Source organism: Acanthochromis polyacanthus, chromosome 2 (assembly GCF_021347895.1).
Source record: "Acanthochromis polyacanthus isolate Apoly-LR-REF ecotype Palm Island chromosome 2, KAUST_Apoly_ChrSc, whole genome shotgun sequence".
Taxonomy (NCBI): domain Eukaryota; kingdom Metazoa; phylum Chordata; class Actinopteri; family Pomacentridae; genus Acanthochromis; species Acanthochromis polyacanthus.
The window spans coordinates 33040532-33063005 of NC_067114.1; the positions used below are offsets into that span (position 1 = coordinate 33040532).

At 43.1% G+C, this 22474-nt stretch overlaps 1 protein-coding gene across 3 annotated transcripts in view; it reads left to right on the forward strand.

Annotated features, from left to right (window-relative positions):
* The window catches only part of ccdc102a (coiled-coil domain containing 102A), a 138029-nt gene that overhangs the window by 77654 nt on the left and 37901 nt on the right, over window positions 1–22474 (forward strand). For all 3 annotated transcript variants that reach the window (XM_051942097.1, XM_051942103.1, XM_051942111.1), the window contains exons 4-5: window positions 5505–5755; window positions 16907–17015. In XM_051942097.1, the coding sequence (XP_051798057.1) occupies window positions 5505–5755; window positions 16907–17015 (360 nt within the window). The remainder of the gene's footprint in view (window positions 1–5504; window positions 5756–16906; window positions 17016–22474) is intronic.

Below are 22474 nucleotides of genomic sequence, written 5' to 3' on the forward strand. Positions count from 1 at the left end.
CTGAGCGTGCTATTATAAATAGTTTCTAGTTTTTAGGCCAATGGGGATAATAATAGCAGTTGCAGAGTTCCTTGAAACTGAATGCCTTAAATGTGTCCAAAAGGTGCTGTATAGTCAGACTGTAAAGTACAACAACATTATTGTTAAAGGCAGAAGTATATATGTTGTGATCAAGATTCATTATTTGTTTTTTATTCATCGCAGTCTTAAAGAAATATGCACTGCTTTGACATCCTGTGTTCATAACTTACTCTGGATCTTACTGGAGTTCCAACATGGTGTTTTTTGCAGTGGTGGGTTCCTCTGTTTCTTGGCAGTTGTATAGGCCCATGTATACACACATGCATATGTGAACATGTGCTGTATCCTCAAAATGAAAATTTCTGTGTCAAAATAGCTGTGACTTTAGATCCCTCTCCTTTCCTATCAGACACACAGGCCTTCATCTTGATTAAGCAGCTCTTGATAACACACATACGAATACATTTGGCCTGTAGAGTTCCAAATCAACCATGATTATGTGTCTGTTAGTGGTGGCAACAGAGGTGTTCTCGGAAGGGTGGCTAGCTGCTGCTCGCACACAGCACAGCCTCATTTCCTGTCTCCCTCCATTGTTCTGCTTCTCACACACTGAGTACTTCCACATGTGGCACAGTATGCTTTATCCTACAGACATCTGTTACACATCAGGTCCCTCTGTTGGGGATTATCTGTAATGACAGTGGCAGCATCACATCTCTGTTTTCCACTTGGCACATCTCGACTTAATGTATATATATTACAAATGACAAAGCATTTAGTTTTGGAATAGCATGTTTTACACCCAGCGTAGGGGTCACTGGAATGAAATATGAAGTGCCGTCTTTCACTGGTCCAAGCAGCCACAAACGCACGTTTTCTCAGAAAATTGAAGTGTTTATTTACAGTCAGGGTGATGAGCTAACAAAGGATGTGGTTCAAACAAAAACAAAGCATTGGTAATGTTTTAGCTTAAATTCAGAGTGAACAAAACCAAAATAATACACAAAAGCCCCAGTAATCTGTTGAGCAAGACTGGCCTGATGAAACAAAAAATTGGTAACAGAAAAATACAGTCTTACCTCCCTATCCTAACTTAAACATGAGAGAAAAATGGTTGACCCAAAAATGGGTGCTCACTCCTACTATACATTATCAAAACTCAAAGTCTACTAAGGGTCATTTCGTGTGGTTTCATTAATGAGTGTTGCTGCACCATCTAGAAATTGGCTACATTTTCTTGTGATGGAAGATAGACGCAAAACAACTTTCCATGCAAAAAATTAGAGCTCTAGCTCTATTAGTTCCAAACTTATGGGATCTTGAATTTTTTAGAATTTGGGCTTAAACCCACCCCCTAAATCCTCGTCTAGGATTTTTTTAACTGCTTTTTTCTCAGCTTCTAGACATAATTGATGGCTGAAATTTGGCAGACAAGCTCACAGCAACCATGTGACATCACAGGTAGCCTCACAGCCTCATAGCTACTCTCTACAGACCACAGGAGCCTTCTGAAAATGCTAAAAATTAAGAAAAACACACTCGCGAGTAGGTTTTAGGGGTCTAAAATTACTAGAAATGTTATAAATGTTGACCCAAGGACCGCTCTGTCCTATTCTAAACAAAATTGTATGATAACTTGCAACGTTATCATCATGCCTTGGCCTGCTCAATCACCAGATCTAAATCCAACTGAAAACCTGTGGAAAATCATCAAATGCTAAATGGAGAACCACAAGCCCAAAAACAAAGCAGATTAGTTAGAATTCATGCAACAGGAATGAGCTGCTGTGACAGCAGAACAATGTCAGAAGCTGGTAGAGAGCATGCCAAAATGCATGGCTGCAGTCATCAGAAACAATGGTTATGGATCAATACTAACTCTTGTGTGGATCATGGGACTAAAACAGACAGAAAAGAAAACATGGAACCCTAAAAGCTGTTTTTTGGCAGTACAATGCCATAGTTATTAATGGAAGAACTGAAGTCATTTTGGTTATTATCAAGAAAACCATGGAAAATCTCTGATATCAGCTCTGAAATTAAACTCTCATTAGTTACTTTTGTTGTCATTATATTTGTCCAAACAAATGTACCTTTAGTGGTACCAGGAATTAAAATGAACAAGAAACTGAGGAAAACAAGGGTGGTCTCAACATTTATTTCCATGAGTGTATGTTCATATTTTAGAAGTAGCCAATGCCATACCTACAATTTTCTCGTGATGAAGACTAATAGCTTAGTGTAAATACATCCCAAAGGTGATTGTCTATTTAGATGTCTGCACAACAGTGGGAACATGAGCCATGACATCTACAAAAAGACATGCAAAGCAGCCTCTGCATGCAGCATTTGCAAGGTGCCTTACAGCCAAAGAGAAACATGATTTGTGATACCAAGGCCCTCCATTATTCTTAGCCATATTTATATTATGTCCCTTCACAAATTTTTCTTATCTGATAAGCTACTTGAAGGAGGTGCTGATGGAGTGCATCACTACTTGGTGGAATGTGGTGAAGATCTTTTCCTTTGTGAAAGAAAAGGGAGAGTTGTGCAGCATCCACAGTTGTGATGTTGTCCTCAGATACACCACAGTGCATCGGGACAAATCTCTGGAGCATGGATGTCTGACCTGGACTACGGTAGCTGATTGTTTGTCTGAGGACTTTCATTCCATGCCAAGCCATAGTGGGGCTGGTAGGCAACTCTGTGAACAGTGGCAACATGTATGATTTTGATGGGTGAAGTAGCCTTTGTGATGCAACAGCATTTCTGCAGCTTTTGTGCCACATGGCAGGATTTTAACTCATCACCTGCACTACATAGTGACTCGCACCACTTCAGGAGGGTCCTGGATCTTATCTACAGCTTTTTTTTAAAAACATGATTGCAATCACTGTCATCTTCCCCCTGGACAGAGCTCTGTCCCATTTGGAGAAGCCTGCAAGTACTGCGAGAATCATGTTCTTTGATTTCTCCAGTGTTTTTAATACGATTCAGCCGGTTCTTCTGAGGGACGAGCTGGAGGTCACAGGGGTGGATCACCACCTCTTGGGTAGGATAATGGATTACCTCACAGACAGACCACAGGTTGTGAGGACACAGGACTGTGAGTCTGACATGGTAGTCTGCAGCACAGGGGCCCCACAGGGAATGGTCTTGGCTCTGTTTCTTTTCACCCGGTACACTGCAGACTTCATGGATCACTCAGCCAGCTGTCATCTGCAGAAGTTCTCTGATGGCTCTGCAGTCGTCGGTCTCATCTCAGATGATGATGATTAGGAGTACAGAGAACTGAACCAGGACTTTTTGGACTGATGCCAGTGGAACTGCCTCCAGATCAACTCAGGAAAGACCAGAGAACTCGTGGTGGACTTCCACAGGCGCAGTCACACACATCCACCATTGGTGAACATCCAGGGCATGGACATGGAGAGAGTGGACTCATACAAGTACCTGGATGTGCACCTGAACAATAAACTGGACTGGTCAGACCACACCACAGCACTTTAGAAGAAGGGTCAAAGCAAACTCTGTCTAATGAGGAGACTGCAGTCTTTTGGGGTGTAGAGGACACTCCTGAAGACTTTCTATGACTCTGTGGTGGCATCAGCCATCTTTTATGGAATAGTCTGCTGAGGCAGCAGCATCACAGCTGCTGACAATAGGAGACTTGATCGGCTGATCAAGACGGCCTGCCCTGTCCAGAGGAGCCCCCTGGATCCAGTGTCGGTGGTGGGAGAAAGGGGGATGTTAGCCAAGCTAACATCCCTGCTGGACAGCTTCTCCCACCCCATGCAGGAAACTCTGAGGGCACCAGACAGCTCCTTTAGTGACAGACTGATTATGCCAGGTGTGTGAAGGAGCGTTACCGCAGGTCTTTCCTTCATGCTGGTATCAGACTTTCCAACAGACCACACACTCACTTGTGAAAAGCAGTCTACAGATACGGACCCGTACCCGTAGCCTGTGGACTACGGATACGGCACTTTCCATTTGCCAATCAGATACGCGAGATCTGGTCACGTGACTCCCGGTAGACGCTAGCGTTACGGACCCGTAGCATCGGTACTACAGGTACGGACCCTAAACCTAACCCTAACCTTAACCTTTGCTTACCTTTCAACAGTTTGCAGTGGTTAGCAGCTTCTTGACTCGCGAGACTCGCGTATGGGTCCGTATCTGTCTGGCAAATGGAAAGTACCGTATCCGTAGCCCACAGGCTACGGGTACGGGTCCGTATCTGTAGACACTACCTTTGAAAAAATTTGTTTATTTCCAATACAAAAGGTGATCTCACTTGTGTCTTAGGATAAATTTATTTGTATGACCCTAAGGTACTTCCATACCAAAGGGAACCTTTGCATCATGACTTGAAGTCAAAAGCCTATTTTTTGGGATTAACCTCCAGACTATAGACAGGCATTGCTTTTGTAGAGACTCAAAGGCACCATGATGAATAGCTTGGAGACATATGCAAAGTTAGGGAACCTGTGGGAGACAGAGCATTAATATTTTACATCTGTCAGATGCTGTGAAAGATGAAGGGTAGAGAAACATTCAAAGTTTTACTGTTTTACTTCCAAAGCAGCCAGATTTAGTGTGTTGGGACGAGGACAAACTCTACGTTTCTAGTTTAGTTTTGGTCATGAGAAACTACTCTGAGTTCTACTGTGAGAGCACATTGGCAAAAATTCAGATAATTGGTTGGATAGAAGAGTATGATTTGCATCTTTGGTAGGGAGGAGCAGAGGGTGGAGTGGAAAATAGTAACGGAAGAGCAAAAAATTCCCCAAAAAATCCTATAATTCTAACCCCTTCAAAATACTGTAGGTCCATATGAATGCAAACAAGACCACACTTCAGTTTTTGTTGGGACTGACAATGAAAGGAAGCGTTAAACCCTGCTGATGTTTGTCAAGAGTAATGGAATGGAGGGTAAATGTTTCTCAAGCTGGGATATGCAGTTGGAAACTGCTAATAAATACAAGTGGCAGTGAAAAGCTCACACTCAAAGCCTCATTGTATATTGACATTGACTGTGCATATCTCTGTGACAAAAACTGAAAATATTTGACAGGAAATTGGAATAAACTGCTTAAATAAAGTCGCACCAATTTTCAAAACATTGGATATTATTGGATATATGGATATAATTACTTTTGTTAACATCTAATTGATGACCTATTCATGACATTGGCATTGTACATCAAGGTCTCTCTTATTTTTCCCATTTGAATTGTTTCTCCTTCTCTTTCATTTACTCATTATTCATTATTAATGTAACAATCAGCGCTTTAAGTACCAATATCTGCCTATATTTTAAAGCAGAAACCGATTAAAAGAAGATTCTTGTCCTGGATTTTGTTTGCATCATTATCAGCATGATATCTGGGTTTCAGTAATATCCCAGTGTGCACTATGTCATTTTTATCAGCAAAACAGTCTCATTTTCCCTTCCTTGTCTTTTTCTTCTGCTGTATCAGGACCTGGAGTTGTTGGAATCTGTCCTGCATTCCAGGACCCCAGGCACAGACACACAGGAGACCTGGGACAGTCACACCGGTAGTGGTGGTGTTAACCCAGCTGGCTCTCGCTCATCCACTGCTCTGAGCCGGCAGGAACGAAGCAGGCAACTGTGGGAAGACATAACCACGGTGGATGAAGACTCCAGCAAACTCAATGCCCTGCAGCTTCGCCTGGATGAGTCCCAGAAAGTTCTGCTCAAAGAAAGAGAGTAAGAGACACAGAAAACTCCAAACTGTAGCACAATCTGAAAGAACATGGTGGAATGCAGTTTCTGTTAGATGATGCTGTCTGATTTTTTGCTCTGCCACATTTTAGGGGGAAACGATGAGTACTTGCTTCTTTCTCTGCATTAATCTTACTTATACAGGAGGTCTTCGATTTATGACGTCATCGATCTACGGTGCTTTGTTGTTGCATCGGAACTGGTTATGGGACGGTCTTCGGTTAAACATACGGCATTTTGTCATTACGTTGGAAGTAGATACGTGGAACTAGTTGATGAGCAGACTGGACAAATATGTCATCACGCGGTGCTAACATTGACTAACCTTTTCCTTTCATTATGGCTCCTAAGCATAAATCAGACCCTTCTGATGGCATCTCCATGGAAGTGAATTAACATATAATAAAACACTTGGAGCGAAACACCAATAAACATCGGTCAAGTTGTAAAAACAGTGCAACATATTGTGATGACGCTCTGTGATTAATGAGTGAGACTTAACCCCGTTCTCTGGTCATTTATTGAAGCTTGACACTGGCTACTGTGGGCTAAAGCCAATGCCAAAATAACTACAAAAACCTGATAACTTAGCTCCAGAAATAGCCGTTGTTCCCAGCTCTCTCTCACTCGACACACACACTGGCACGACACAGAGCAACACACACACACTACTACTGACTGTCAGCCAATCAGAGGTGAGCTAACTAAACATGGTATGTTCACTGACATTAGCTAGATCTTGAACTGAACAATAACCATTGGAATCTCAACATCAAAAACAATATCAGGCCATTACAATATTCCGTTATCTTCTTGTAAAATGATTCATACATGCTTGAAAATCATTGATATTCATGTATTTTACCAAGAACAGATCATAACGCGATGCACATAACGGCTATGTTTACATTTTTGCCAGAGTTCCGACTTATGGCGGAAATTGACTTACATCACACCGTAGAAACGGCACTCAGACGTAAGTTGAGGTCCTTCTGTAGTTACTAGTTATTCTGCAGATGTCTTATTTACATATGAACATGTTTGTCATATAAATTGCAATACACTCTGATAATTTAAACCACCTAAGAGTATGTTAATAGTTGAATTCAGCTTCTCCACTATTATTGGTAATTGCTGCTTTCTGTCCTGTGCAACAGTAGTAACAATTCAATATCTAACAGCATAATAATTCAATTAATTCAATTCAATTTTTATTTATATAGGACCAATTACAGGTCAAATTGTCTCAAGACGCTTTACAGAACATGAATAATAAAAGAGGTCAGTCTGCATAATGAGTAGTTTTACTTTGAAGGACATTTTACTGCCACTCCATCAAACTTACACATCATTTTTTGTGCTTTTTTAAACCTCCTATATGGTAGCATCTTTTCCCCCACTGTGCAGCTACTCACAGCAGCAAAAGCCAGAAAAGGCATCCTCACCATTTTATACACTTAGTGTGAAAATTTGAGATATTTTAGTCAAAATGTGTTTGTCATTGACAGTAATCTGCAGTGTAATATTGTCCAATCATGAAGGAAGACTGTGATGACCAGTGAGTTTTTTCTTTTGATGTTCACAAAAGTTCTTACTCTCTGAACTACATAGTCTGTGCGATTTTTGCCCTAAACTTATTTTCTCTCACTGTTGGCTCATCTTTAACTGCATTTTAAAATCCTTTACCTCTATGGAAACAACACTACTATTGCCAGATGTAGAGAGAACTCAAAAATGTTTTTAATAAGGCTTTAAAAAGTAAAGATTTTAAACTTGAAATTAACATGTGAAAGTGCCCACGAGTGATACCAGTACTGAAAAACTGTAACTCAGTACATACTATTTTTAATTTGTTTCCATGCTCATCTCCTATGTGAAAACACTGTCTGCAGTTCACCCCACTTGAGTCAAAAAGTCACGGAATTTTTGTCACATGATGGTTTGTTGCAGTGAGTTACTAATAGTGTCACGGTTTGCCAAGTAGCACAGAATTTTTTTCATAGATTAGTATTTCAATGACCAGAAAGTTGAAAATCCAATGCTTCTGTTATCACGCTTTCTGGCTCTGATGACTGATGTAATATCGCCAATTTTAACCCCTTAAGCTTCAGTGTATCGCTGGCGGTACACCTACTAATTTGCATAGGAATTTCAAGAATGTCCGACGGCTGCAAACACGATTATACAAACACTATACACCGATGGAAAGCTTAAATTCTCATGAATCCGCCGGTATAAACCACTTTCAGATGCGATTACCACAGCGGGTGAGAAAAACACATTTGTCCGACAAAAACGAATATTCATCCATCCGTTCTCTATACACGGCTTCAACGCACACAGCGCGACTCACATTTCCGGGTTTATTATTACACACAAAAAAAAAGATTCCACAGAAAACGGCCATAATCCAACCTTTTACATCCAGATGACACAAGCCAGTAAACTATTTTATCCAAAACATGTCCTGAAGTCGGTATAAAATCCCCGAATCGGTCATTTTCAAGGAAATGCACCTCGCGATGCCCGTCCAATATTCCCTGTATTTTTCGTAATTTTTTATTTAAAAATAGAATATTAGCGATTTTTTTGTACTGAAAACGGCTGGAATCGACTGAAGCTTAAAGGGTTAATACAATATACAGTGCTCAGCATAAATGAGTACAGACAAACAAATTTGTCAGAAAACCTTAAATTTCCTTTCAGAATCAACATTTTCTATAGGATATTTTATGACAAAATACTCCCACAAATGGGAGTCATTGATTGCAAACAAGATTTGTTAATTTGTAAGTATAATAAAGTAATTTTTCTAACAAAGTCATTCAATGAAAGTCTCAAGAGCAAAACTAAATTTTAAACTACAAAATTCCAATTAACAGGGATTCAACCACAGGTGAGTCTAATTATTCATTAAACAGGTGTCCTGCAGACAGTTGACTATGAAAGGGCATTACTAAACAATGAACACCCCTTCCAATTACGTGCTCTCAGCAATGGCACCACATGGAAAAGCAATGTCACAAGACCTGAGAAAGAAAATAATTTCTTTACACAAGAAAGGTGAATGTGACAAGAAGATCAGCTCAGCTTTATTTATCAGTCAGAATACTGTAGCAAAAATGATACAAAAATTTAACAAAGATAGAACTGCCACCATCTCATAGAGACATCCAGGCCATGGAAGTTAACACCTAACAGGAGCGTCTTCTGATGAGAAGAGTTGAAGAAAATTGCCATGCAAGTTCTCTGCAGTTAGCTAAAGAAGGAGAAAGCCAAACTGGGGTGACTTTGTCCCGTGACACAATACTGCTTACTATGCAGAGGAATAGCTTGAATGAGTGTCATCCCTGGAGGAAGCCTCTTCTAAAGCCCTTAGCCCGTTTGGGATTTGCCAGGACCCATGCTGAAAATTATGAAGTCTACTGGGACTCTATACTCTGGAGTGATGAGACCATGATAGATGTTTTTAGAACTAATGGCTTCATAACAGTTTGGTGCCGCAAAAGTGGGGAGTGCAAAGAAAACTGCATGGTGCCTACAGTGAAACATGGTGGTGGTAGTGTCCTAATGTAGGGCTGCATGAGTGCTGCTGGTGTCGGGCAGCTGCATTTCATTGATGGTATCATCTATTCACAGATGTACTGCTCTATTTTGAAGGAGAAGATGCTACCATCACTCTGTGCCCTTGCTTGTCACGCACTTTTCTTACATGACAATGATCCAAAACATGTCTAAAGCCACTGTTGCATTTCTGAGGAACACGGTGAAAGTGATTCAGTGACCAAATATGTCTCCTGATCTGAACCCAATTCAGATAACCTATGGGGAATTCTGAAGAGACAATTTGAGCAACACCCTCTATCCAGTATCCAGGCTCTGAAAGAGATTGTTCTTGAAGAACGGGAAGAGATAGATGTTGCAATATGCCACCAACTTGTTCATTCCATGCCTAGAAGACTTGGTGCTGTCTTTAAAAATCATGGAGGTCATGATAGATGCAGTACTTTTTATGCATGACTGCATTCCATAAGACCCTGGGAAAAATGAATGTTTGCAAGGCAGCAGGCCCTGTCAACATTCCAGGAAGAGTACTCAGGGAGTGTGCTGACCTGCTGACACAGGTGCTTACGCACATCTTAAACACCTCGCTCGAGCAGGCTGTTGTTCCATCATGTTTTAAATCCGCCACCATCACACCAGTGTCCAAAAAATCCACCATCACCTGCCTCCACGACTACTGCCCTGTGACACTTACACCTATAATGATGAAGTGCTTTGAGAGGCTGGTAAAGGACGACATACATCAGTTTTGCTCACCGGCTGAACCGCTCCACCGAGGATGCTATCTCGTCTGCTCTCCATCTGGAGGATCAAAACATCCACATGTGAATGCTGTTGCCTGACTTCAGTTTAGCATTTAACACAATCTTCCCAACTGGCTGCTAGACTTCCACACTAACAGACCGCAGTCAATGAGTGAGAAACACTGTCTCCAGCTCCATCTCTGTCTCACAGGAATGTGTTCCAAGCCTGCTACTGTTCATGCTGCTTGCACATGACTGCTGCTCTACATCCGCCTCAAATCACATCATCAAGTCTGTCGATGACACAGCAATAGTGGATTTCATTCGCGACAACAATGATCTGTGTGGTGTGAACAATCAGACTGATTGTTATCTGAATGTCAAGAAGACCAAGGACTTGATCATTGACTTCAAGAGGAAGCAGCCCAGCCATTCACCTCTCATCACAGACAATGAAGCTGTGGAGGTGGTCAGCAGCACCAAATTTCTGGGGGTTTACGGACAGTCTAGACTGGTCATTGCACACATCATCTCTGGTTAAACGGGTTCAGCAAATATGCACTTCCTGCAGTGGATGCAGAGAGCACAGCTGTCCCCTCCCATACTGACCACCACCTATGTGCTGATCAGCTGCATCTCCATCTGGTTTGGCAGCTCCAGGGCCTCAGATATAAAGTAGCTACAGAATGTGACAGAGAAGATCATTGGGACCTCGCTCCAACCATCCAGGATGTTGCACACAAGTGCTGTCTCAGCAGAGCCCGCAACCTCATCAAAGACTCCATACACCCACACCATGGACTATTCTCCCTGCTCCCCTCTGGGAGGAGGTTCTGCAGCACCAGAGCGAGAACAGCCAGGTTCTGCAACAGTTTCTTACCCCAAGCCATCAGACTCTTTAATTCACCATAATCCTTCTGGGCAGGGGCACCCACAGTTCACTGTGTATTGTAATAGCTGCTACATTCAGTGTTTCTCTGTGCAATACTGCTGCTATGTTTCACTGCAAAAAAACTGCTGCTACTTCTTACTGTGCAATAAATGCATGCAGGTGTGTATGTATGCAGGTGTGTATGTGTATATATTGCACATTAGAAATAAAATTTTGATGCACCAGCTAATATATACTCTGTTTGACGATAAAGTGGCCTTTCTATTCTATCCTATTCTTTTATTGTGGGGTGTATTCATTTTTGCAACAACTACTTTGAGTAAAACTGAAGATTTTGTAATCGGAGTTGTATTAAGATAAGATAAGATAAGATAGACTTTATTAATCTCACAAAGGAGAAATTTAACATTACAGGGCTCTTAGAAACAAAAAACAGAGGAGTGCAAAGCGTCACGAAAGTGCAAGAACAAGATAATAAATATTGCACATAATAACAACTACACAGTAGTGTTATATAGTCTGATGGCAGTGGGGATGAAGGACCTGCGGTAGCGCTCCTTCTTGCACTGAGGGTGTCTGAGTCTCGTGCTAAAGGAGCTGCTCAGCTCCACTACAGTCCGGTGCAGTGGGTGGGAGCTGTTGTCCATGATGGATGAGAGCTTGGTCAACATCCTCCTCTCACCCACATCCATCACAGAGTCCAGTGGGCAGCCCAGGACAGAGCTGGCCCTCTTGGTCAGCTTGTTCAGTCCCTTCATGTCCCGCTCTGTGCTGCCCGGGGCCCAGCAGACGACAGCATAGAGGAGAGCAGAGGCTACCACAGTGTCATAAAAAGTCCTTAGTAGAGGTCTGCACACTCCGAAAGACCTCAGCCTCCTCAGAAGGTGGAGGCGACTCTGGCCCTTCTTGTACAGAGCATCAGTGTTGTGGGACCAGTCCAGTTTATTGTTGAGGTGAACACCCAGGTACTTGAAACTGTCCACTGTTTCAATGTCCTGCCCCTGGATGTTCACTGGTGGATGTGGGAGTGTCCTTCTCCTGAAGTCGACCACCATCTCCTTCGTCTTACTGGTGTTGAGGCACAGGTGGTTGCGCTCACACCAGTCCACAAAGTCCATGATGACCGACCGATACTCCAGCTCGTTCCCCTCAGACACACGGCCCACAATGGCGGAGTCATCGGAGAACTTCTGGAGATGGCAGCTGTCCGTGTTGTAGGTGAAGTCCGAGGTGTAGATGGTGAAGAGGAAGGGCGAGAGGACGGTGCCCCGTGCTGCAGACTACCACCTCTGACTCACAGCCGCGCAGCCGCACGTATTGTGGACGGTCAGTGAGGTAGTCAGTGGTCCAGGCAGCGAGATGTCCATCAACTCCCACGTCCACCAGCTTCCCCCGCAGCAGCGCCGGCCTGATAGTGTTGAAGGTGCTGGAGAAGTCAAAGAACATGACTCTCACAGCGCTGCCGGCGCTCTCCAGGTGAGTGAGCGCTCGCTGCAGCAGGTAGATGACAGCGTCTTCTACCCCCATGTTGGGCCTGTAGGCAAACTGCAGCGGGTCCAGGTCGGAGCTCACCACTGAGCGGAGGTAGTGGAGGAGGAGCCTCTCCATGGTCTTCATGAGGTGGGAGGTGAGGGCGACAGGTCTAGTGGGCCAGTTCCTTGGCGTGAGCTGTTTTAGGGACTGGGACCACGCCGGAGGTTTTCCACAGGACGGGGACCCGCTCCAGGCTGAGGCTCAGGTTGTAGAGGTGGCAGAGGACCTCACAGAGCTGGTCCGCGCAGGTCCTCAGCAGCCTGGGACTGATGCCATCTGGTCCTGCAGATTTCCTCTGCTTCAGTCGCCTCAGCTCTCTCCTCACCTGGCCCGGTGTGAAGGAGAGGGGGGAATGAGGGGGGGAGTGAGGTGGGCTGCAGGGGGTGGGAATAGTCCGTGAGGGTGAATTGGGGGCCGGTGAAGGTGTCGCAGGAAGGGGAGGGTCTGCTGGGCTGGGGATGTGTGAAGAGGGGGGAGCAGGAAGGGGGGCAGAGGGGGTGGGGGGAGAGTCAAATCTGTTAAAGTAACAGTTCAGCTCATCCGCCCTTCGCTGGTCTCCATCAGCTGTCCCTCTGGCACTCTGTCCATGTCCAGAAATGTTCTTAAGTCCTCTCCACACGTCCAGCGCGTTGTTCTGAACCAGCATCTCCTCCAGCCTCTTCCCATAGTCCTTCTTGGCCCTTCTGATCTGCCACTGGAGCTCACGCTGCACTCTCTTCTGCTCCTCTCTGTTCCCTGATATGAAAGCCCATTTCTTCTGGTTCAGGAGGGCTTTGAGCTCAGGGGTGACCCAGGGGTGGTTGTTGGAGAAGCACCGTACCGTCCGAGTTGGCACAGTGCTGTCCACGCAGAAGCTGATATAGTCTGTGATGCAGTGCGTGAGGCCATCGATGTCGTCTCCATGAGGACTGTAGAGCACGCTCCAGTCTGTGGTCTGGAAACAGTCTCTGAGTCTCTCACTGGGTCTCTCACTATTAACCTTTTTAACCTTACCTTCATGTTATGAGTTAAACATATGTCCTTAGTTTTGTCAAAATTTAGGAAATTGTCCTTGTGTTTGTAGAGATATTGATTAAAATCTTACTTTTCAAAGGGGGGGGGGGGGGGGGGGTCTTCATTTATAGAATAGAATACAATAGAATAGAATCACTTTATTCATCCCCGAAGGAAAATTCAGTTGTCAGGGTTCTTATCTGTTTAATTTTGAATTGAATAGCCTGACTGCTGATGGTAAGAAAGATTTCCTAAATCTTTCGGTCCTGCAGCGCAGGGATAGGAGCCGTCCACTGATGTTTCGTTGTTCATTGAGGCAGATGTGAAGTGGATGATCCATGTTTGTAAGAATGGCCTCCATCTTGCTCAGTGCCCATCTCTAGACCTCATTGTCCAATGTGTTCAATCTGATTCCAACCACAGAGCCAGCTTTTTTAATCAGTTTGTTCAGATGCCTTGCATCCTTGTTCTTTATACTGCCTCCCCAGCAGACTGCAACATAAAACAGGACACTTGCTACCACAGACTGATAAAACATCTTCAGCATCTTACTGCAGATGTCTAAAGATTGAAGTCTTCTGAGGCAATAAAGTCAGCTCTGGCCCTTTTTGTAGATGAAGTCTACATTTGTAGACCAGTCCAACTTATTATCAAGGTGGACACCTAAATATTTATATGTCACCATCTTGATGTCCACGCCACAAGTGTTCACTGGCTGAAGAGGGGGTTTGGATCTGCGGAAATCTATGATCATTTCCTTTGTCTTTGAGGCGCTGAGTAGCAGGCAGTTTTTGTGACTCCAGTCACTGAAGGCACTTATCAGATCTCTGTATTCAACTTCATGTCCATTTCTGATACATGCCACGATAGCAGTGTCATCAGAGTATTTCTGAATGTGGCAGGACTCAGTGCTGTATTTGAAGTCAGATGTATACAGAGTGAACAGGAATGGAGCCAGGACTGTTCCTTGTGGAGCCCCAGTACTACTCATTAATGTCCCAGAAACACAGTTCCTCAGCCTGACAAACTGCGGCCTTCCTGTCAGGTAATCTGTGATCCATGAAACACAGGAAGGATCCACTCCCATCTCTGTGAGCTTGTCTCTGAGGATGGTGGGTTGGATGGAGTTGAATGCATTTGAAAAATCAAAGAACATGATTCTCACATAAACTCCAGGTTCCTCCAGATGTGACAGGGGACGGTGAAGCATGAAGAGGATGGCATCATCCACTCCAATGTGTTCTTTGTAAGCAAACTGCAGAGAATCTAGTTTGTCTTTGACCTCAATTCTCTGTAGACGTAAAACCAGCTGCTCCAGAGTTTTCATGATGTGTGAGGTCAGAGCAATAGGTCTGTAGTCATTTAGTTCAGCCGGACATTTGATTTTTGGTACCGGTACAATACAGGATGTTTTCCATAGAGCAGGCACCCGCCCCAGCTGTAGACTCAGGTTGAAGATCCTGTGGAGAGGTTGACACAGTTGTGCAGCACAGTCTTTAAGCAGTCTTGGACATACACCATCTGGGCCAGCTGCCTTCCCAGAGCAAAGTCTCTGAAGCTCCAACATCACCCCTGTCTCTGTGACAGAGACGGATATAGGTGCTGGAACAGAAGTGGCTGCAGCTGTGGAGACATGTGTAGGAGACAGAGGAGAAGAAGGAGGAGCTATAGTGGGGATTTCCATATGTTGAGGAGAAGAAGGAGGAGTAGCAGTGGAAGTAGGTGTGTCCACAGTGTCAAATCTGTTGAAGAACAAGTTGAGTTTGTCAGCTCTTTCTACATCACCCACTATTGGCTCCCTCCTCTTTTTATTGTTGTGTCCAGAGATGGTATTGATTCCCCTCCACACATCACGGATGTTACTGTGTTGAAAATTCCTCTCTGTCTTCTTTTTGTATTCAATCTTTGCCACTTTCAGTCTCCTCTTCAACTCATGTTGCACTTCTTTGAGCCTTTCTTTGTCACCATCTCTAAAAGCTTGTTTTTTCTGGTTGAGGATTGCCTTTATGTCGCTTGTGATCCATGGTTTGTTATTGGGGAAACAGCAGGTATGACTGTGTCTCTACAGAAGCTGATGTATTCAGTAAAACAATCAGCCTGTCTGTCAGTGTTCATACTGTCCTCATCTGTTTCCAGAAGCACATTCCAGTTTGTTGATTCAAAGCAGTCCCTTAGAGCTTCACTAGCTTGAGGAGTCCATTTTCTGATTTTGACTTTAGTTGCAGGCTGTCTCTGCACACAAGGTTTGTAACAGGTCTGCAGATAAACCAGGTTATGATCTGACCTGCCCAGTGGTGGTAAGGCAGTAGCTCTTTAAGCTTCTTTGACATTGGCATACAGCAGGTCTATGGTTTTATTCTCTCTGGTAGGGCAGGTAACAAACTGTGTAAATCCAGTCAGATGAGAGGAGAGGCTGACATGATTGAAATCTCCTGATATTATTACAAGTGCCTCAGGATGTTGAGTCTGTATCCTAGCTACAGTATCATGCAAACCATCACATGGAACCAAGTCAGTTGCTTTGGGTGGAATGTATACAAGTATTGTTATGATGTGACTGAACTCCCTTGGAACATAATATGGCCGAAGTCTAACTGCCAACAGTTCAATATCCGGACAACACAATTTCTCGTTAACCGTTATGTGTGAGGAGTTACACCATCTCTGGTTAACAAATAAAGCCAGACTGCCTCCTTTCTTCTTGCCACTAGCTTTAGCATCTCTGTCTGACTTTATGAGGGTGAAGCCAGATAGATCCACAGTTGAGTCTGAGATGTTCTGATTCAGCCAGCTTTCAGTAAAACACAGGAGACGGCATTCACGGTATGTTTTGTCCGTCTTCACCAATGTCTCCAGCTCGTCACTTTTGTTTGGCAAAGAGTTGACGTTTCCCATGATGACTGATGGAAGAAAGGGCTTGTATCTCCATTTCCTAGCCTTCACCTTTGCACCAGCACGGCAACCACGAAAACACCTCAAGATGTCCACTGGAATTGGATGTTGCAGTCCAGATTTGTTCTGTCTTAATGAAAAAAGCTCCTCTCATGAATAAATTCTTCTCCCAGCAAAAACCTCCATCAGCAGTCGATAAGACACGACAAAATATTTAAAAAATATAGCAAAAATACAGCAAAAACTGAAAACAGTTAAGAGACACCAAACTTTGCAGCCACTTTCACAGGCGCAGGTTCCGGAATGGAACAGCATAATTTCATAAAAAATGAACCTGTACCTTTCCACCCTGTTGGCAGGTGTTAGGGTTAAAAGGGTTATTGTGGAAATGTAAAGTGTAAAAAAAGAAAAATAAATTTTGCAGATATTTGCTCATTCACATAATAGCTCACCCTGGCACCAGAATTGTAAATTTGAGTGTTGAAAATCACTAATGTGTTATTATTATGTCTTCTCTAGAGACAAGCTTCTTCTAAGTAAGAGCATTGAGAGGCTGGAGGCCGAACTCAGTCAATGGAAACTTAAATATGAAGAGCTCAGCAAGAGCAAACAGGAGGCCCTCAAACAGGTGAGACACACTTTTAGTCTGGATGACACAGCATGTGAGAAAGAGCATATCTGTATGGGTCTCTGCATGACAGTCTAGGCTCTACTTTGTGTCTTGACAGAAGGGTCACCTGCAATAAATTTAAATAAGTAGTGTCTGATAACATGAATGTGCTTTAATGTTTCCAGTAATAGGCAAGTGGAAGTTGTCCATTGTCCACTGTTGCTGGGGACTGTATGTGCCTTAGAAAAACAGGCTAATGTAAGAGAAAGCTTTTTGGCAAACTTTGAATCTTCTCTCTCATGCATTATATGGTCCATCCACCACTGATCTTGTCTGAAATAAGTCAGTCAGTATTGAATGTATTAACATGCCATTTGCTAGAGGTATTTATTCTCAGATGCTGTATTGTAGTGACACCATGATGTACATAGATATTTGTAATTTTGAGTAAAATTTCTCAAAAACTGTTGCCATAACAATTGGTTCAGACATTCATGTTTCCCTTCAGAATGTAATGTTCTCATGTTTGTGTTCTGATTTTTTTTAAACCAAGCACCATTATCAGAGGAAACTGTTAAATTTGCTAATACTTCAGATTTTTATAATTTCACCTACATTTAGTGTCCAGCATCAAATGGCTAATGTGAGCATATTATCGCGTTAAAGCATGACAGTGAATGTTGGCAATATACCTCCTTAACATTGTATATTAGCATGTTGACAATGATGAGCTGAATGCATTTAGCCCAAATAGCGTCTGTGCGTCTGTACGGATTTAGACCTTCTGGCATAACTATAGAGTCTTATGTTGTTGCTATGAAGAATTTGTAGTTTACTGGAACAACGCATTCCATAGATAGAGTAGATCGGTGTTGACGTATATCATGCATGCACATCCACTTAGGCCTTTGCAAATGCAGACAGTGTAAGGCCTGTGAGGATCCGTCCCTGCTTTTCATGTCATGTACATTTTGTCATCCACTTCAGTCTGCAAGGGTTTGACCCTTCTGCATATAGACCAAGATGTATGATCAGGTGGACTGGCTGCACTGCAAGCATGCTGACGGCAAAGGCATCAGGAACTAGCCTAGCTTAGCTAGACTATATTCCCGTTATAAGGGATATACGGGAATACGGTCTAGTCCTCCTCCACTGACACATTTTGACAGGTTTTCAAGCTCCGAGCAGATCAGACCGAACCAATCAGAGCACCAGAGGCGGGAGTTAACGATGCGTCATCTTCAGGGCCGAGTTGGCGACCGCAACAGAGCGAGGTTTCTCTCGTGCGCTTTCCTCTGTTTTGCACGGGCTGAATTTGTCCTTAAAACCTCAACAAGAAGCAGCTCTTAAAGCTTTTCTTTTTAAAAAGGATGTATTTTTAATTCCGGCAGGCTGTACGATAGAATGCGTAATGCTGCCCTCCACTGTTGAAAGGGAGAGCTTAGATTTTCCTCAGGACCCCTGTACGGCGAAGGAAGCTGTTAAAACTACAAAACATCATGGCGGAAAGGCAATTGTTAGGTCGCTTAGTGATTGCGTCACATGTGTTACGCTGATTGGCTCTCTCCAATTCAAGCTGTGATCGGTAGTCCCGCCTCTGGGCTAGATTTGGTTCAATGGAGCAGTTCCAGACTGACTTTATGTGTATTTGTAATACAGAATATAAAGGCTGTCTGGTCCCCAGGCAAATCGGGAACACAAATAGCGTTTAAATGAAATGCTTGTTATGAAGAGAGACTGTACAATAAGTTTCTGTCATCCACATCTTTAAAATTCATAAACAGAGTTGTAATTAAAGTAGTGGCTGCTGGTTTGGTAGGTGCTTTGATCTGTGCATACTTTCCATTGGAACCCAAACACAAGAGTGTCACAGAATACCAGAGACCTAACGCAGACAGGAAATACAACAGACCAGGATTTCAGTTTGAAGAGTTTATTCTACCAAAGATAAACCTAAGAAAACACTATGTAGGGAATTGGGAAACTGGATGAAGGAATTGAGAAGGGATATAATATTTTTCCTCCACTTTGCCTTCGGCGCCAGGAGAGATGCCTCGTTTCTATTGGCCGTGTGTTCATACATGATAGCATGCGGGGGTCAAAGTTCAAATTTGTTGAACTTTGACAGTGCGAGCATGCAACAACATGACAATGACAATGATATATATGCCAGCATATATATCATTCACATACAATAAATACAAATAACTTTATTAATACCCAAAGGAAATTCAATTGTCTGGGTTCTCATCTGTTTACTTTTAAGTTGAATAGTCTACTGTAATTGCTGATGGTAAGAAAGATTTTCTGAATCTTTCTGTCCTGCAGTGCAGGGATAGGAGCCGTCCACTGATGTTTCGTTGTTCATTGAGGCAGATGTGAAGTGGATGATCCATGTTTGTAAGAATGGCCTCCATCTTGCTCAGTGCCCATCTCTAGACCTCATTGTCCAATGTGTTCAATCTGATTCCAACCACAGAGCCAGCTTTTTTAATCAGTTTGATCAGACGCCTTGCATCCTTGTTTTTTATACTGCCTCCCCAGCAGACTGCAACATAAAACAGGACACTTGCTACCACAGACTGATAAAACATCTGCAGCATCTTACTGCAGATGTCTAATGATTGAAGTTTTCTGAAGCAAAACAGTCGGCTCTTGCTCTTTCTGTGGATCAAGTCTACATTTGCAGACCAGTCCAACTTATTATCAAGGTGGACACCTAAATATTTATACGATGTCACCACCTCGATGTCCACACCACAAGTGTTCACTGACTGAAAAGGGGATTTGGATCAGTCACTGAAGGCATTTATCAGATCCCTGTATTCGGCTTCATGTCCATTTCTGATACATGCCACAATAGCAGTGTCATCAGAGTATTTCTGAATGTGGCAGGACTCAGTGCTGTATTTGAAGTGAGATGTATACAGTGTGAACAGGAATGGATCCAGGACTGTTCCTTGTGGAGCCCCAGTACTGCTCATTAATGTCCCAGAAACACAGTTCCCCAGCCTGACAAAATGTGGCCTTCCTGTCAGGTAATCTATGATCCAAGAAACACAGGAAGGATCCACTCCCATGTCTGTGAGCTTGTCTTTGAGTATGATGGGTTGGATGAAGTTAAATGCATTTGAAAAATCAAAGAACATGATTCTAACAAAAACTGCAAGTTCCTCCAGATGAGACAGGGCACGGTGAAGCATGAAGAGGACACAATGTGTTCTTTGTAAGCAAACTGCAGGAAATCGAGTTTGTCTAGGAGACAGAGAAGGAGAAGGAGGAGCTATAGTGGGGATTTCCATATGCTGAGGAAAAGAAGGAGAAGCAACTGTGGAAGTAGGTGTGTCCACAGTGTCAAATATGTTAAAGAACAGGGAGAGTTTGTCAGCTGTTTCCACATCACCCACTATTGGCTCCCTCCTCTTTTTATTGTTGCGTCCAGAGATGATACTGATCCCTCTCCACACATCACGGATGTTGCTGTGTTGAAAATTCCTTTTGTATTCCAGCTTTGCCATCTTCAGTCTCCTTTTCAACTCATGTTGCACTTCTTTGAGCCGTTCTTTATCACCATCTCTAAAAGCTTGTTTTTTCTGATTGAGGATTGCCTTTATGTTGCGTGTGATCCAGGGTTTGTTATTGGGGAAACAGCGAACAGTCTTTGCAGGTATGACTGTGTCTCTACAGAAGTTGATGTCCTCAGTAAAACAATCAGCCTGTCTGTCAATGTTCATACTGTCCTCATCTGTTTCCAGAAGCACATTCCAGTTTGTTGATTCAAAGCAGTCCCTTAGAGCTTCACTAGCTTGAGGAGTCCATTTTCTGATTTTGACTTTAGTTGCAGGCTATCTCTGCACATAAGGTTTGTAACAGGTCTACAGATAAACCAAGATATGGTCTGACCTGCCCAGTGGTGGTAAGGGCCCTGTCACACTCTAGCGTATAGAGCCAGCGTCTGAGGAACGTATAGAATATTTCAAAAAATTGTGTTTACGCACAACTTTTCAGCGTATGCGGTCGATTTTCGGTTAATGACCATTAGAGTAACGTGAGCCTAGCGTACCATCAGCGTATGAGTAGCGTATGCATAGCGTATGTCAGTGTATGTGAGCGTATGTGATGTGATGTGTATTTGAGTTGGACGTATACCGACGTATGAGTAACGTATATCAGCATACCTCCGACGTATGAGAAACGTATGCGGAACGTCAGCCACACGTATGATGAGCGTACACAGCTGGTGATGTTGGGACCAACCCTGTCCAGCAGTTTATCAGACATTTCTGGAGGCATGCGTAGGAAGTTCCTGAAGGCTCTGTGATCTTCATTTCTCAATTCAACCATAAGCTGGTCATACGTACGCATGGGATAAGTTGGCTGTACGCTCAGAACACGTTTGGCATAAGTTGAGTACGTTAGACTGTCATTAGAACTACCATCATAACGTTAGCCATTCGTTAGACACACATCAGACACACGTTCATTATACGCTCCTCTAATGCTAGGTTTCCTGACTCACTGAATTTCAATGTATGAGAAGCGTAGTCGACGTATGTGTAACGTACCTTCAGCGTACCTCTAGCGTGTTCAGCGTATGAGGAACATATGAGGAGCGTAAAATTCATACGTCGGCATACACTGAAAATTTTTGTGCATGTTCAAAAAATTTTTTGGCCGTCAGCATACATCAGTGTACACCGACGTATCCCGGCATACTAGAAACGTATTTCCAGCGTACCCCTAGCGTGTTTCAGCGTGTTTCAGTGTATGTCAGCATATTCCCAAAAAGTCCATACGTTCCTCAGACGCTGGCTCTATACGCTAGAGTGTGACAGGGCCTTAAGGCAGCAGCTCTGTGAGCTTGATGGCATACACCCAACCTCAACAGCAGCTGAGTTAGCAGAAACTAAAGTCACAGTGAAATGCTTATGTACATTCAGACTAGTTTTCAGAGGGTGGGACATGCCCTTTGAATAGATAAAAGTTAGATAGATATAAATCAACACACACAATTTGGTTGGGATGGGATTTGTATAAGTTCAACAAACCAAACCAAGTTAGAAAGTTATATAGAGCACATTCTTCTAGACAAGCACAAAATTAAATGCATTTTTAAAACCAATAGTGTAGCTTCCTGCTTAACAAATTTATTATACCACCAACTCATTGTAAGGTGTTTGCCACCGCTATGGAGGTATTTCAGGTGCAAAATGTTTGAGCACCTGTAACATCGAATTTGTAGTTGTGTACATTGAATTTGTATGTGTACATTGAATTTGTATGTGTATCAGCAAATCTGATTTCCCACACTCTATGAGTTGTGTACTTGTACAATAATTTCTTGTATGTGTCGATTTTTTTTTCTTCCCACAGGTGCACAAATCATATTTACAGGTGTAAAAATCATATTTACAGGTGTACAAATCCTTCTCTACAAGTCACATATTTCAACACTGACACGCTCACATTTTGCACCT